The sequence below is a fragment of the Puntigrus tetrazona genome, unplaced genomic scaffold (genome assembly GCF_018831695.1).
Source record: "Puntigrus tetrazona isolate hp1 unplaced genomic scaffold, ASM1883169v1 S000000746, whole genome shotgun sequence".
Classification (NCBI taxonomy): domain Eukaryota; kingdom Metazoa; phylum Chordata; class Actinopteri; order Cypriniformes; family Cyprinidae; genus Puntigrus; species Puntigrus tetrazona.
This window is the reverse complement of record NW_025048355.1, coordinates 250,705-264,363: the sequence shown is the minus strand read 5'-3', so window position 1 is coordinate 264,363 and position 13,659 is coordinate 250,705. Positions and strand designations below refer to the sequence as shown.

Genomic DNA, 13,659 nt, shown 5'->3' with positions numbered 1-13,659 from the left:
TTGACTGCTGTTAAAGTTAAAATTATATATACACTTATATATACACACACAGTCCAGAGTAGAGAGATTTTGGCTACATCTGATGATAGATCAAATACAGATGCAACAAGTTTTTCACACCTGGATTTGGGGATCCTCTGCTATTCCTCCTTGCAGATCTTCTCCAGTTTTGTGAGGCTGGATGGTAAATGCTGGTGGACAGCCATTTTTAGGTCTCTCTAGACATGCTCAACTCGGTTTAAGTCAGGGCTCTGGCTGGGCCATTCAGTCACTGAGTTGTTGTGAAGCCACTCTTTCGTTATTTTAGCTGTGTGCTTAGGGTCATTGTCTTTTTGGAAGGTGAACCTTCAGCCTTCAACCTTTCCCTCGATTTCCCTCAATTGCAACCAGTCGTCCTGTCCCTGCATCTGAAAAACACCCCCACAGCATGATGCTAACACCACCATGCTTCACCGTTAGGACTGTATTGGACAGGATAATGAGCAGTGCCTTTCTGTCATAAAGCCCCAACTGGTAGAGGGCTGCAGTGATGGTTGACTTTCTACAACTTTCTCCCATCTCCCGACTGCATCACTGGAGCTCAGCCACAGTGATCTTTGGGTTCTTCTTTACCTCTCTCACCAAGGCTCTTCTCCCCAGATAGCTCAGTTTGGCTGGGCGGACAGCTCTAGGAAGGGTTCTGGTCGTCCCAAATGTCTTCCATTTAAGGACTATGGAGGTCATAGGAAGCTTAAGAGCAGAAGAAATGTCAACAATTCTGTGTTTTTCTGTCAATATACCCCATATACCCTGTGTGTACATGAGGAAAAAAAGAACTATCAAATGGCTGCAATATAACAAAGAGTGAAATATTTAAGGGGTCTCAATACCTTCCGTACCCACTGTGTGTGTGTGTGTATATATATATATATAATTCTAGATCATACAGAACAATAAAGAAACCACTCTAACCCATAGTTACCAAATGCAACAAAACCACATAAACCACAAACCATTACACCTCAAACCACTCAGACAAGGTATAAAAAATTGCGCTGTACAATTTCAATACTAATATCTATAATAATAATGATTCAATAATAATTCAATAAATACAGAGTTTACTGTTGATACAAGAGTTTATATGAAGAGTTTATATATGTTTTGATGGAAACACTAGAATGCGTCTTTTTGAGAAGATTTTCATTTGTGTTGTGATCACAAGATGGCGCCCATGTCTGTGGATTAGAAATCAGGATGACGCTGCAGATTTAGCGCCTTGAGTTAGTTTGATTTATTTTGATTGGTTGCGTGATTCGTAAGAAGTTGCCATGTGTGTAAGGAAAAGAGAAGGTTTGGGTTACCCAGAAAACAAGGTTTATAGCGTTTTTAGGTTATACATAAACTACCATTTCGAATTATTGTATTTTCTGACAACACTTGAGATTGAGTACAGATTGAGTTGTATAAAAGGAATACCAAAAGTGGTCCAAAATATGTAATCTGACTGATTTTTTTTGTTAGTCCACCAGGATCGAGTAAATTCTAGCTATTCGCCTCTGGTGGGAGCTCTTTATCAGCCACAAAATAAAACAATGGCTACTGTAACTGTAGGGACTTTCCAGCAAAAAACCCTTATCTATAATGAACGCCATATTTTACCACATTTCTGTTGATGATGTAACCATAAAGCTACACACCCCTCCAATACCCCTTTGGGAACTTTAGGGGATTATCAGTTTATTAACGAACCAATCTGTTTGGCCTGCTACTGAAACAATGTCATATATCTGCTGTTTTATATACATTTGCAGTTAAATTATTTACACTGATTTGTATTTAACAACTTCATTGTCTCATAAATAGCGTTAGATAAAACTACATAATGTATTTACTGTATGAGTCGTGTTGAGGTATATAGTGCAGAAATATATAACATTAAAAATAAGAATTATTAGAATGGAAATGAATAAAAATAGTATAATTATTTAAATGCTCAGATCAGCTGCCAAGAAGTCTGTTTATTATTATTATTATTATTATTATTATTATTATTATTATTATTATTATTATTATTATTATTATTATTATTATTATTATTTATTTTTGGTTAGAGTCAGTTCTTTGGTATGTTAGTACTGGTCAGGTCTGTTGTTAAAATTTCAAACCCAATGGCTTTCTTAGTTTCATTATCACAGATCATTTGGGGAAATTAACTCTTGAGTGATGACTAAAGCAGGTTTTCTTTCAGATCCATGTACAAACATGTTTTCATCAGGCCATGGTAAAAATTATAAGAATTTCCCCAAGTTTCCCTCTCAAGTCACCCACAATACAACTTTATGATAGTTGTAATATGCACAGATCCATTGTCAGTGAAACATTGATTAGATTCAAAATAAGTTTAGGGTTCATACATTGTGCCAGGGAGCGGCTAGTTTACATTTAATCTGAGTTTCTTCCCTCCCCATCATCACTGAGTCACATGACTGTGAGCTTGGCTTTGGCTTGGCTTTACCAACAAACTGGAACAGAAAAGAAAGCGAAAGAGTGCTGGCTTGGGACTTTCCAGGGTGTTGTTATTATGCTTGGCATGTGATATTCAGCCGCTGGTGGCGTGATTGTATAATCAAACCAAAAGAGGAGCTCGGAAAAACTCTTAAATGCTTGGTCAGGATGTGAGGAAACTAAAAAAACGGACGCTTTAAACATACTCTCTTTCATGACACATTAAAATTGATGCTAGGTTGCCAAAAATGACAATCCTGTAACCATTTAGGCTACTCATCCTCAAGTTGTTTCTTTTGTTAAACAAACTAAAAACAATATATTTTCAAGAATGCTGGTAACTTAACAGTTGCTGGTAACCATTGACTTCCATATTATGGAAAAAAAAATGCTGTTAATGTCTACCGGCGACTGTTTGGTCTTTTAGCAGAAGAGAGAAACTTATATAGATTATACTTGTTTCCTTTTCTTTTGTAGCATGTGTGGGCAAACCTAAAAAAGTACCTAAGATCTGTCAGACATTTTATAATGTAACATCACTCAAAATGTCTGCCCTCACTGCTCCAGCCTCTGTAATACTGAAATTTCAATAATTAACATTTTCAAATATTTCATCAAAAGACAAATTATAGAACACAGTGAAGTCAGTAGCTATGAGTTATATTTAATATAATTATATTTTAAAGTTATACAGTTGGTATTTTCAATTATAGTAATTGATATATTAATATTAATTGTAAAGTTATCTTACTCAAATTTCCTTTAACATTAAATCTAGGTCAAAAGAGTATAATGCTTTCATATCGCAACAGAGGGACAGGAATTTCAAACTTAATAAATAAAGTACTTCTTAAAGATATATATATCTATAAAGATCTAAAAGATATATAATTTGCAAGTTAGCAACAATTCTCATTGGGCAATGAAATGGCATCATTTTGAGGCAGCACCAGGCCTAAATATCATTGTATCATTTCTTGGCAGCAGTATATTTTCCAATAGGGGGTGATAAAACATAACATCGCAATCATAGATGCACCATGAGACCGATTGAACCGGGCAGCATGCTAAACAGACCTGCCCTACCGAAAGAAAAACCAAATAACAATGATGAGCTATAAATATTGCAGCATTTCCAATACATTTAAGGAAATAGTTTTAGGTTGTTTTAAATAGTTTTACGTATCACAGCAACAAACAAGAAAAAGGTGATAGAGAACATTAAATGGTGGTGTGGTTTTAAATTGACTTCAGCAAATATAAAAAGAAGTAAACACCAGAAAACGGCAAAACTGTTTTGTCAAAGGAAGGAATATGTGCATATGCAGACTCTCACTCTCCTTACTGAAGAGAAAGATGGGTTTCATATGTGACAAGATCCTTTCACTATCACTTGAGTTTGGCAAAACCTTTTACTCAAAATGGCTGGCATTCACAAAATGGCGCCCATAATCTGGACTGACAACCTGGGAATAGTCATGTGATTACATGAAACCAAATGTGCATAAACTGTTCTCTAAGCACGTCCCTCATTTATGGCCATTTGATTGGTTGTTCGTTTGCAGTACATCCCAACCTTTAAATAACTTTGTAGTATTCCTATAAGTTATCCTCCTTCCTGATTTGTATAACAATATCTTTTTGATTTGTGAAATGTTTGCATCTTTCATTTGTCTTTTTTATGCAGTAAGGTAATACAGATTCATTTTAAGCAATATACAATATCAAAACCCAAAGATGACCTATAAATACGGCAGCACTTTTAATGTTTAAGGGGAAATTATACAAGGTGATGCATCACAACAACAAAACTTATTTTAAGACTTTAGCAAGTAAAAAAGAAATACGCAGTGAAAAACTGCACACATTCTGTCAGTAATGTATGCACACTCTCACTCTGCTTGCTAAAAAGAATCGGTTTTGTATGTAGTGAGATCCTTTCACTATCACCTGAGCTTGTCCCTTTTTTATTTCAGGTCATAAAATAGCTGATCAACACAAAATTGTGCCGATAACCCAAGCATTTCTTAATAGCCACGTGATTTCACAAAACCAATTGTGCATCTTCACTGGCATAAAAAAAAATGCAAGCACTTAACTCATTCATGGCCAGTCGCTTTGTTTTTCGCTTGCAGCAAGAAAAACCCTTTTTAATAATTTCATAGTATTCCTGTAAGTCATAAAACTAGTTTTTGTCCTTCTGCTTTCCTGGGGTGTCTAATGATAGATGTTTGATTTGTGAAATGTTGGCATCTTTCATTTTTTATGCTAAACATTTAACAGGTTGTACTGAAATGTACTCGAACTATATTTTGGACCATGCTAAATTAATTACATTTTAATCTTAACCACTGTTCACTGTTCATTTTAGAAGAAAACAGAAAAATGGTGACAGCCGTTCTGAGGAAGGTAGACAGTGCTGTTATGGTTATAAAGTAGCGATCACTTTTTATGTGGCAATAGGGGGTGATAAAACACAACATCGCAACCGTCAGGCATAACCAGAGCTGCGCTACTGAAACTAGAACAACAGGTACTTTCCAATGAGACAATGCCAAAAGATAAATGTATGCTATAAATAAATCAGCATTCTGAATATTTAGGGGAAGTTATTCCAAGGTTTTTCACGAAAACAAACTAGCAAGAAGTGAAAGAGAATACTGAATGGTGTCAGTATGTAACATTGAAAATGCATTCACACGCTCACTCTCCTCGCTAAAGAGAATCAGTTCTCTGAGATCTTTTTTCCAGGTCACAAAATGGCCGGCAATTACAAAATGGTGCTGATAATCTGCACTGCCAACCTGGGCATTTCGTGAAAATCACGTGATTTCATGAAACCAGTTGTGCACCCTCACTGGCATTCTGCAAGCACTTAACTCATTCATGGCCAGTCGCTTTGTTTATTGTTGGAATATTTCTCTATCTGAAATAATGAACCTGCCGACTCTGAACCACTGTATATCACCGACATGCTTTCTGGTTATGTGAACAAAGATGCATATAAACCATGAACGTGTGCATTAACAGGCAGTTGCCAAAATGTAGAGCAGATTGTATCTGTGCCGCTGGCGTTAAGGGTGGGGCATTAGGGCATGAGTCAGGTACAGCCAGGCACCAGGACAAACACACAAATGTGTAGCAGGTGAATCAACGGGGACTTTCCAGCTAAACAGGGTTTGCATGTTTGGTAGCTAATGCTTTGATAAAAACAAAGCCCAAAATATGTGTGTCAGGCTAGTGTGGTAAAAATTTGTTTGGTGAAAAACGACTTATTGGTAAAAAACAATCTGCCTCTCGATATGAGGGTTGCAAAATAACATGGCTTTAATCTTATTGAGCATTTCTGGCTTTTAAAAATATAATGGTGTGAAAGGAGGTCAGAGTGATCGGCTTGTTTTTCAAGTAAAACATTAAAGAAGACGCCTGGTTGCTGGAGATGCCGTCACTTAAATGGATTCATAAAACACAGAATTATTTAGAAAGTAGCAATGTTTATTGCTTGTCTTGGGGTTGCATAACAAAACCTTTCTGGTAACAAAGGCATTTACAGGAAGTCAAATGCTTCCACCAAACCGCACCTTCACAATTTTTTTTACAAGTAATATTAAATATAACAATTAACAAGACTGAATTTCTGAAATCATTAAATAAATATTGCACCATTCCTGCTCTGATTTTTGGTGACATTTGGTGTATGAAAAATATATAAAATAGTCATTTTATGACATAAAGGTTGCTTAAAAATATAATTGAATATAGGATATACTACAACATGCACTAAAGTACACTACAGTATTACAGTTCATTAGTTAATACTTCAGTATGGCATTTAACATTTATAATGAATATAGTATAACACACTTTACTATAGTGTGGTTCAGAAACACCATAGTATTTACTATACATTACTATAATATTTTCTATCTGGGTGGTTGGCCAGCATTTTTTTTTTTATTTGCCGGTCTGGATTGCAACACACTGCACGAAACGTTGGTTAGTATTTTGTTTTGTGGAGTCGAGTTAATAAAACCTTTCCAGTGTTTGGCATTCAGACATAAAAAGAGTCAGTCTTTGTCTGCTCGCTCAGGGAGGAACAAACTACTCAAAAACAAACATTAAACACCTAACACAGCCTTTGCTTTCTTTCACCTTCTACAAAACTTACAATTTTATTAAACATGCATCCATGGAATAGATAATATAATATTAATATATATATTTTAATATATAAAAATGTGAATATTATAATGCTGTTTTAAAAACATATTCGTACATGCAAAATGGTTTAAAATATGTTTTAACATTTTTTTCAAGTTGGTGATGAAATAAGGAACAAAGGGAGCAACTAAATAAATTATATTTATTTATAAGAATATGCTCTTTTTCATTACAAGTATGGGATGATATGCATATGCTAAAATGCGTTTATATACAAATACAGTGACCAAGACCGTTAATATTTACTTTTTTCATTGCATACATATATTGCACACTTTAACACTTTAAGTTAGTTAACAGGTGATTTGAGGAAGAAAAAGATAAAAGTTTGCAAATGTTTAAACTTCAGCGCAATAACATAAGACATCTCTGCTCCTTTCATGTTAGTTGCATTGCATCCTGCACCTGAACCAAACTTGCTTTGGATGTGTGTATTTTCTCAGTTGTTTAACTAACCAGTAGTTTCAGTGTTATCTTCATTAAAATGACTCTCTCTTAATTTATAGTAGATTCCTTTCTTCTCCATCAGCTCCTTGTGGGTGCCTTTCTCAGATACCATGCCTTTATCAATCACTATTATTTGATCTGCTCCCTCCACGGTCTTCAGCCTGTGAGCCACGATCAATGTGGTTTGAGTGGTGAAACATGCCAGAGCGTTATGGATCTGATGGTGACAGAGATAATAACAGATAATGAGCCCTTTTTTAACTCAAAGTGCGATGCCCAATTGATTGCTTCATAGCTGCGTACCATCTTTTCGCTCTCCATGTCCAGGCTGCTGGTGACCTCGTCCAGTATGAGGACCTGAGGCTGTCTGATCAGAGCTCTGGCGATAGCAATGCGCTGCTTCTGACCCCCAGAGAGGAGACAACCACGCTCTCCCACATCTGAAAGACATAATCATTTTCGTATGTGTGTCATTCTTCAGTCAGGGTGGCAAATGTGAGGCGGAATCTTTTTTTTTCCTAATAATTTATTTAATATGCCATATCCATAAAAACAGAAGCCTAAGTAAATTTACTCAAACGCTGGTGACACAATCACTTATGTCTACGGTGCTAATAATATTTAAAGTAAAAATCTAAAACGAGTTCTAAAATGTTCTAAGGTTTTAAAATGAGCACACTTAAAACCTTAAATAAGGTTTTAAGTGTGCGTCAAGTCTGAGTAGGAGCCGGGTGAACAAAAAAGCCTCCGATATTTTGAATTTGGACTGCAATACCTAGTTCAAGCACTCAGTGTCAAGCCTACATACAGCGCCTTTAAAGCTAAATAAAAAGTTCACACACAAAAAGGAAATATTTGTTAAAGGTAATCAGGTGACTTTTCAGAGAGAATAGGTTTGAATAAAATGCTATAGAATCCCATTCTGTCTGCAAATCACTTTCCTCTAAAACACATGACCACACACACAGAGCAGGGGCTACCCTTACCAAAAAGTAGTATACAGTACTTCAAGTTTATTTTAAGTATACTTAAGTAAAGTTCAAATACTTTCTAAGTATATCTGTGTACTAGTAGTATACGTGTACCCTTTCAGTACTCCTTGGGACTAAATTGGCCCACTTTCTAGTATATAAAAGTATACTTTTAAGGATACCAGTAAACAGTAGTAAACTTTGAGTACACAACTAGTTTATGGCAATGTTTTTAGCTTGTACTGAAACTATACTAAAAGTGAGCTTACATTTATACTGGTAGTTTAATAATTAATACTAGTAGTTACATTTTCAGTACACTTTTGAAGTCTACTAGTTTAGTAGTTTTATACTGCAAGTGAACTTTACATCATACTATAAGTATACTACTATGTCCCTATTTAGGTATTAATTTGTATTCATTTTGTTATATGAATATCCGAACATACAAACCATCAAAAGAAAGGGCATCTGCTTGTCAACGAAAAACCATTTTAATCTAGCGTCAAGCGTTTTCAAAAATAAATTCATAAATAAAAAATAAATAATATTTTGAACAAAATTTAATTGGTTTCAGAATTATATAAGTATATAAAGATGGAGTTGATATCCCCCAAAGCTTGACAGTCATTAACTTTTCATTGGTGACATTTTATTCAATAATATTAAACAGTTTTGATGCCGTTTTATGTCTGATGATCGTGATTCACACGTAGAATCATCTGTTGTTTCAGTTTCTTCTTCATTTGTGATTTTTTGTTCTGTTATGCTAATAGCACATTCAAGTATTACCTGTAGCATAACCATCTTTCAGGGAATGAACGAAGCTGTTAACATGAGCCTGTTTTACTGCAGTCTGAAGCCCGTCTTCAGAGTAACTGTGAAGCCCATAAGTGATGTTGTTCTCAACAGAGCGGGCGAAGAGCTCTGGTTCTTGACTCACAACAGCTACCTGCATTGAAACACGCGTTATTCACAAATCTCCAAGCACATGCAGCAGGTCTGTTATTACCTTTCGGTGAAAGAACTTGTGATCATATTCCTTCAGAGGCCTTCCATCCAGGAGGATTTCACCAGACTGGGGCTCATAAAGATGCTTCAGTAGGGCTACGCAGGTGCTTTTCCCTCCACCTGAGACACCCACTAGTGCAGTGACTGACCCTGGCTTCATCTCAAATGAGATATTCTACAGACATAGAAGACCAATATAACTTCATTCATGGATTTTCATGTTCCCACTAATCATTACATTGCTTTATAATAACGCAACGTAAAGCATTCATAAATCAACGTGATGGTTAAGTTTAGTTTTCACGTTTGTTCTTCTGAGCTTGTTCAACTCCAGGGGAGTAACTAAAATGAGTAACATACTGAATTCAGGAAGTTGAATTCATTTTACTCATACACTATTGGTTATTCCATTAAATCAAACAATTCAATATCCAAGTTAATGCATTTTCTTGAACTATTTTGTATGGGAGGTTTTCATTAAATCTGTGTACCTCCAGTACTTTCTTGTCTGGCCGTGATGAATATGAGAAGCTAATGTTTTTAAACATCACATGTCCTTTGAGCTGGTCGGGAGCAAGATCACCGCATAAAACAGATGGTTTGTGGTCCATATACTCGAAGACTTTGTCGGCTGACTCCAGCGACTCAATGAGGTCAATATGCAGTTCAACTAATGTCTGGAATAAAGCAAATGTTAACACGTTGTATTTATTTGCAATAAAATGTGGAAGTTTAATTTTTTTAATGAATCAGTAAAAGAGTTTATTAGCAATCATTTCCCCTATTTCTCATTCCCTTCACTCATTTTCAAAAGGCACTGAATATTTAGATTTTTTATTTAATAAAAAGCTAACAACTACTTCTACCGTGAAGATTAGACACAGCTATTTATGAAACTTTTAAAATGGAAATTCACTAAAATATTTATTGCTCTGTAAAAATATTTCCTTTGGAAATATAATATTACCTATTTAAAGTGTAATAAAATGAATAACTTTTTTAATTACTTTAAAATTTAAAAATTAATTTAACAATTACTGATTTGATTACTTTTAATTTGTTTTACATTTCTAATGATTTCAACCGCTAATCATTTCCAAACATGTAAAGCAGGCTGGGTTAACTTCACTATGATACCTAACACTGATTACTGTCAGATTTTCAAAATCCTTTATCACTTGATTTACAAGAGTGCCATAATCGAACTACTAAGAATAGCCACAACAAAATCAGACTTTAGCACCTCTTCTTACCTAGAAATCATTCTGAGATTAAATACAGATTTAAAATCATGACTGAGATTTAACACTGCTTTTGAAAACAGAAGAAATAAGTCCAAATATAGAAAATAAAACAGTAATTGAATCACGTGTCCTATTCTGTGCTCTAAAATCCTGCATAAAGCTCTTCAGGAAACCTACAGTCTGCATATTAACAAGAGATGACATTCAGAACTGTGTTTTCTGGAGTGAAATTGTGTCTCACTTGTACGTAGCCTCCGATCTCCATTTGGTAGAGTATGAAGGACACAAGGTTTCCAGGTGTCATTTGCCCAGATCTGATCATTCGCTGCCCATACCACATGATCAGCACCCGCATGCCTAACTGAAATAACTGAACAAAAAATGATTTCATTATTATCTTCTACAGTCATCCTGGTTGAGACATATATTGCAATCAGAATGTAGCCTCTTGAGATAATTACCCTCATGAAAAGCAAGTAAGTGGCTCTGACACTGTCTCTGTGTATTTTAAACCGGTGCGTTTCTTCCAGTCTGGTGTTATACATCTTCTGCTCCACCGTCTCAGCCCCATTGCTCCTCACAGCTCTGATCAGGTAAATGCTTTCTCCAGCAACCTGGTTACTTTTCACTATGGACTTTTTGACTGAACTCACCAGCCCCTTGCAAACACAAAAAGACGACGAGCTAGTTTAAAGAGAAGTTACCAAAACAAATTCAGCATTTCCTGAAATGTACTCATTCATGCAAGGTGAGTTTGCTTCTTCATCAGAACAGATTTGGAAAAATGTAACCTCCTCTGCAGTGGATGGGTACCCTCTGAATGAGTCTTGCAATAAGTCCATCAGTTAACATCATATGGAAAGTGGTAAAAAAACATCAACAAGATGTTTTTAACTTTAAACAAATCCAACATTTAGATTATTTCAATCCAAAATAGTCCATAATACTGCTTCATCTATTTGTCATGATATGCATTCACATATTTGTCATGAACTACTTTGTCTTGTAAATGGCGTTTCATCTGTGTACATTTCTCTCCTGATTCAGATGAGAAAAAGCAATATTGTGGATAGATGTCTCATATTTTAGCCACTGCTTAGTTAAACCATCTTAACAATGATTTTGTTTCTTACAAACAAGCAGTTTTTCACTTCACAGGACATTAACTGCTGGACTGGTGTAGTGTGGGTTACTTGTGGATTATTTTGTAGTTTTTATCAGCTGTTTGGACTCTCATTGAGACGGCACCCATTCACTTCAGAGCATCCATTGCTGAACAACTGATGCAATGCTAAACTTCTCCAAATCTGTTCTGCTGCAGAAACACTCTTCCTCATCTCAGATGGCCTGAGAGTGAATACAATTTGAGCAGATTCAAACTGTTTTACTATGAAATTGAACAAATCTATAATGAAAAATACGAAGGCACGAATTTTAAATGATTCATCTCATTAATCACAGCATTTCAGTGTTTCTCCTTTCCGTTTACCTGATAATACTTGTTGTATATTTTCTCAGCAGTGATAGTAATAGGTGACTCAAGTGCACTGAGCAAGGCCAAGGGCCAGCAGAGCTGAATCATGAAACAGTAGATGCCAACAGTCATGACAAGACTGCGCAGAAGGATGTTGACATTTGCAGCCAGGGAGCGGCTCATCAGAGAAGTATCACTAGACAAACATGTGGTGATATCCCCTGTATGAAGTATTAAAAACAGAGCCTGCATAAACTACAACTTCAACATCTAAACAGGATGCAATGCAACTTCAACAAGCTCAACTGAAATTAATCCCATTAGCAATAAGTGTTCTAGCTTTCACCTCTTTGTAGCTGCATTGAGTGGACTGACCTTTTGATGTTGTTTCAAAGAATGCAATGTCTTGCTTGACGAAACAACTAAAAAGGCGTTGCCGGACTCTTTTTGTAAGCCTGGATATTGTGAGCATGAACAAACCGCCTCGGCAACCGGCAGACAAAGACCTGAAAGTGCATGAACGGTTTCAATGCAGATCCGACTCAAATAAGCTTGCGTCAAGTACACAGAAATCAAACTCACCCTCCAAAAGAAGTAAGCCCCATGAAGAAAACTGCACTTGCAAATGCATCACTGTCAACTTTAGAGTTCAAGGAATCGATTAATTGACCCGTATATGCAGGCATGAACATATCACCTGAAATTATGCAAACATAAGTAATACAATATCAGCATTTTTTCAAGGTACAGTAATATTCAAAACATAACCAGAGGCTGTTTCTGATTTCTCACCAATAACAGCTGCAACAAGGAACACGAAAGCCCCACATATAGGAACCACATCAGGTCTGGACAGAGACAGAAGTCTGAAAAGTGTCCTCAGTGGACTGTGATCTGCTGTCTCCATCATGGTATGATCTACATATGAATGGATGGAGCTGATTAGCCTCTATTCAAAACGCGTACTACCTTAAAACCATAATTTACGATCCTACTATGAATATGATATAACGTGCAGCTTTGATGAAGAGGTCTATGCTCTTGTGTAAGCGATTATAAAGCTGTTGATTCGAGCTGGCTGCTATAAAACTGTGAATGACGGACCGGTCGAGATGAAAAAGTGAAACAACTTTACATTCACATTTATCCATTTAGCAGGCTCTCATCCAAAAGCAGACGTGTTAAGCTATCCTATCACAAATCAAAACCAATTCCGTTCATTACCACCAAGAGATGCGACGAGAAACTCGATGCCCGCGTTGTGTTCAGATCCTGATGTTTTCTACGCAGAACACCGGCGCTGCAGTTCTGATGTATATGTGCTAAAACATCATCCGTGACTGTGGCCGTTAACTTTCGGTTTCTGTTTCACCTTCATCCGAGACAAGTAAGCTAATATTCCCGTAATGTTTGCGAAATTCGGTTAACGTTAGCATGACCAAAAAACAAAAAGAACTGTGACATTTAGAAATAACTAATGGAAATGTTAATGCCGAGTTACATATAAAAAGCCTTTTTAGAAAAAGTTTCAAAAGTTCAATCTCTGGTGCGAGAGCTACTAGCCATTTGGGAAAAGCTTTCTGTCGACCAGAAGAAGAGCCTCCTATTGGCTGCAAAGACTGTCAGGTTATAATAGAGAAGCAATGAGCAAATAAGGAATGTACCTTATGAAATTAGGTTGTCTCCCATGTTGATGATCCTGAGAAATATGAATATAACAACTGTGCAAGCTTTTTTTTCTAAGTAAAGCCAGTGGGAAGACAGTTTCAGTGTTATATGATCTGAGTTTAAGAGAAAATTCCAT

General features: G+C 36.1%; 1 protein-coding gene across 1 annotated transcript; it reads right to left on the bottom strand.

Moving 5' to 3' along the window:
- Window positions 1-6,836: 6,836 nt before the first annotated feature.
- LOC122335237 (antigen peptide transporter 2-like) lies at window positions 6,837-13,441 on the bottom strand. The gene is made up of 12 exons (XM_043233052.1): window positions 13,080-13,441; window positions 12,648-12,773; window positions 12,438-12,552; window positions 12,231-12,361; window positions 11,871-12,076; window positions 10,843-11,040; window positions 10,623-10,751; window positions 9,629-9,814; window positions 9,139-9,312; window positions 8,919-9,078; window positions 7,459-7,595; window positions 6,837-7,372 (listed from the first exon to the last, which is right to left on the bottom strand). The coding sequence occupies exons 2-12, from the start codon at window positions 12,763-12,765 to the stop codon at window positions 7,160-7,162; spliced, it is 1,767 nt and encodes a 588-aa protein (XP_043088987.1). The 5' UTR covers window positions 12,766-12,773; window positions 13,080-13,441; the 3' UTR covers window positions 6,837-7,159.
- Between the last annotated feature and the right edge of the window lie 218 nt (window positions 13,442-13,659).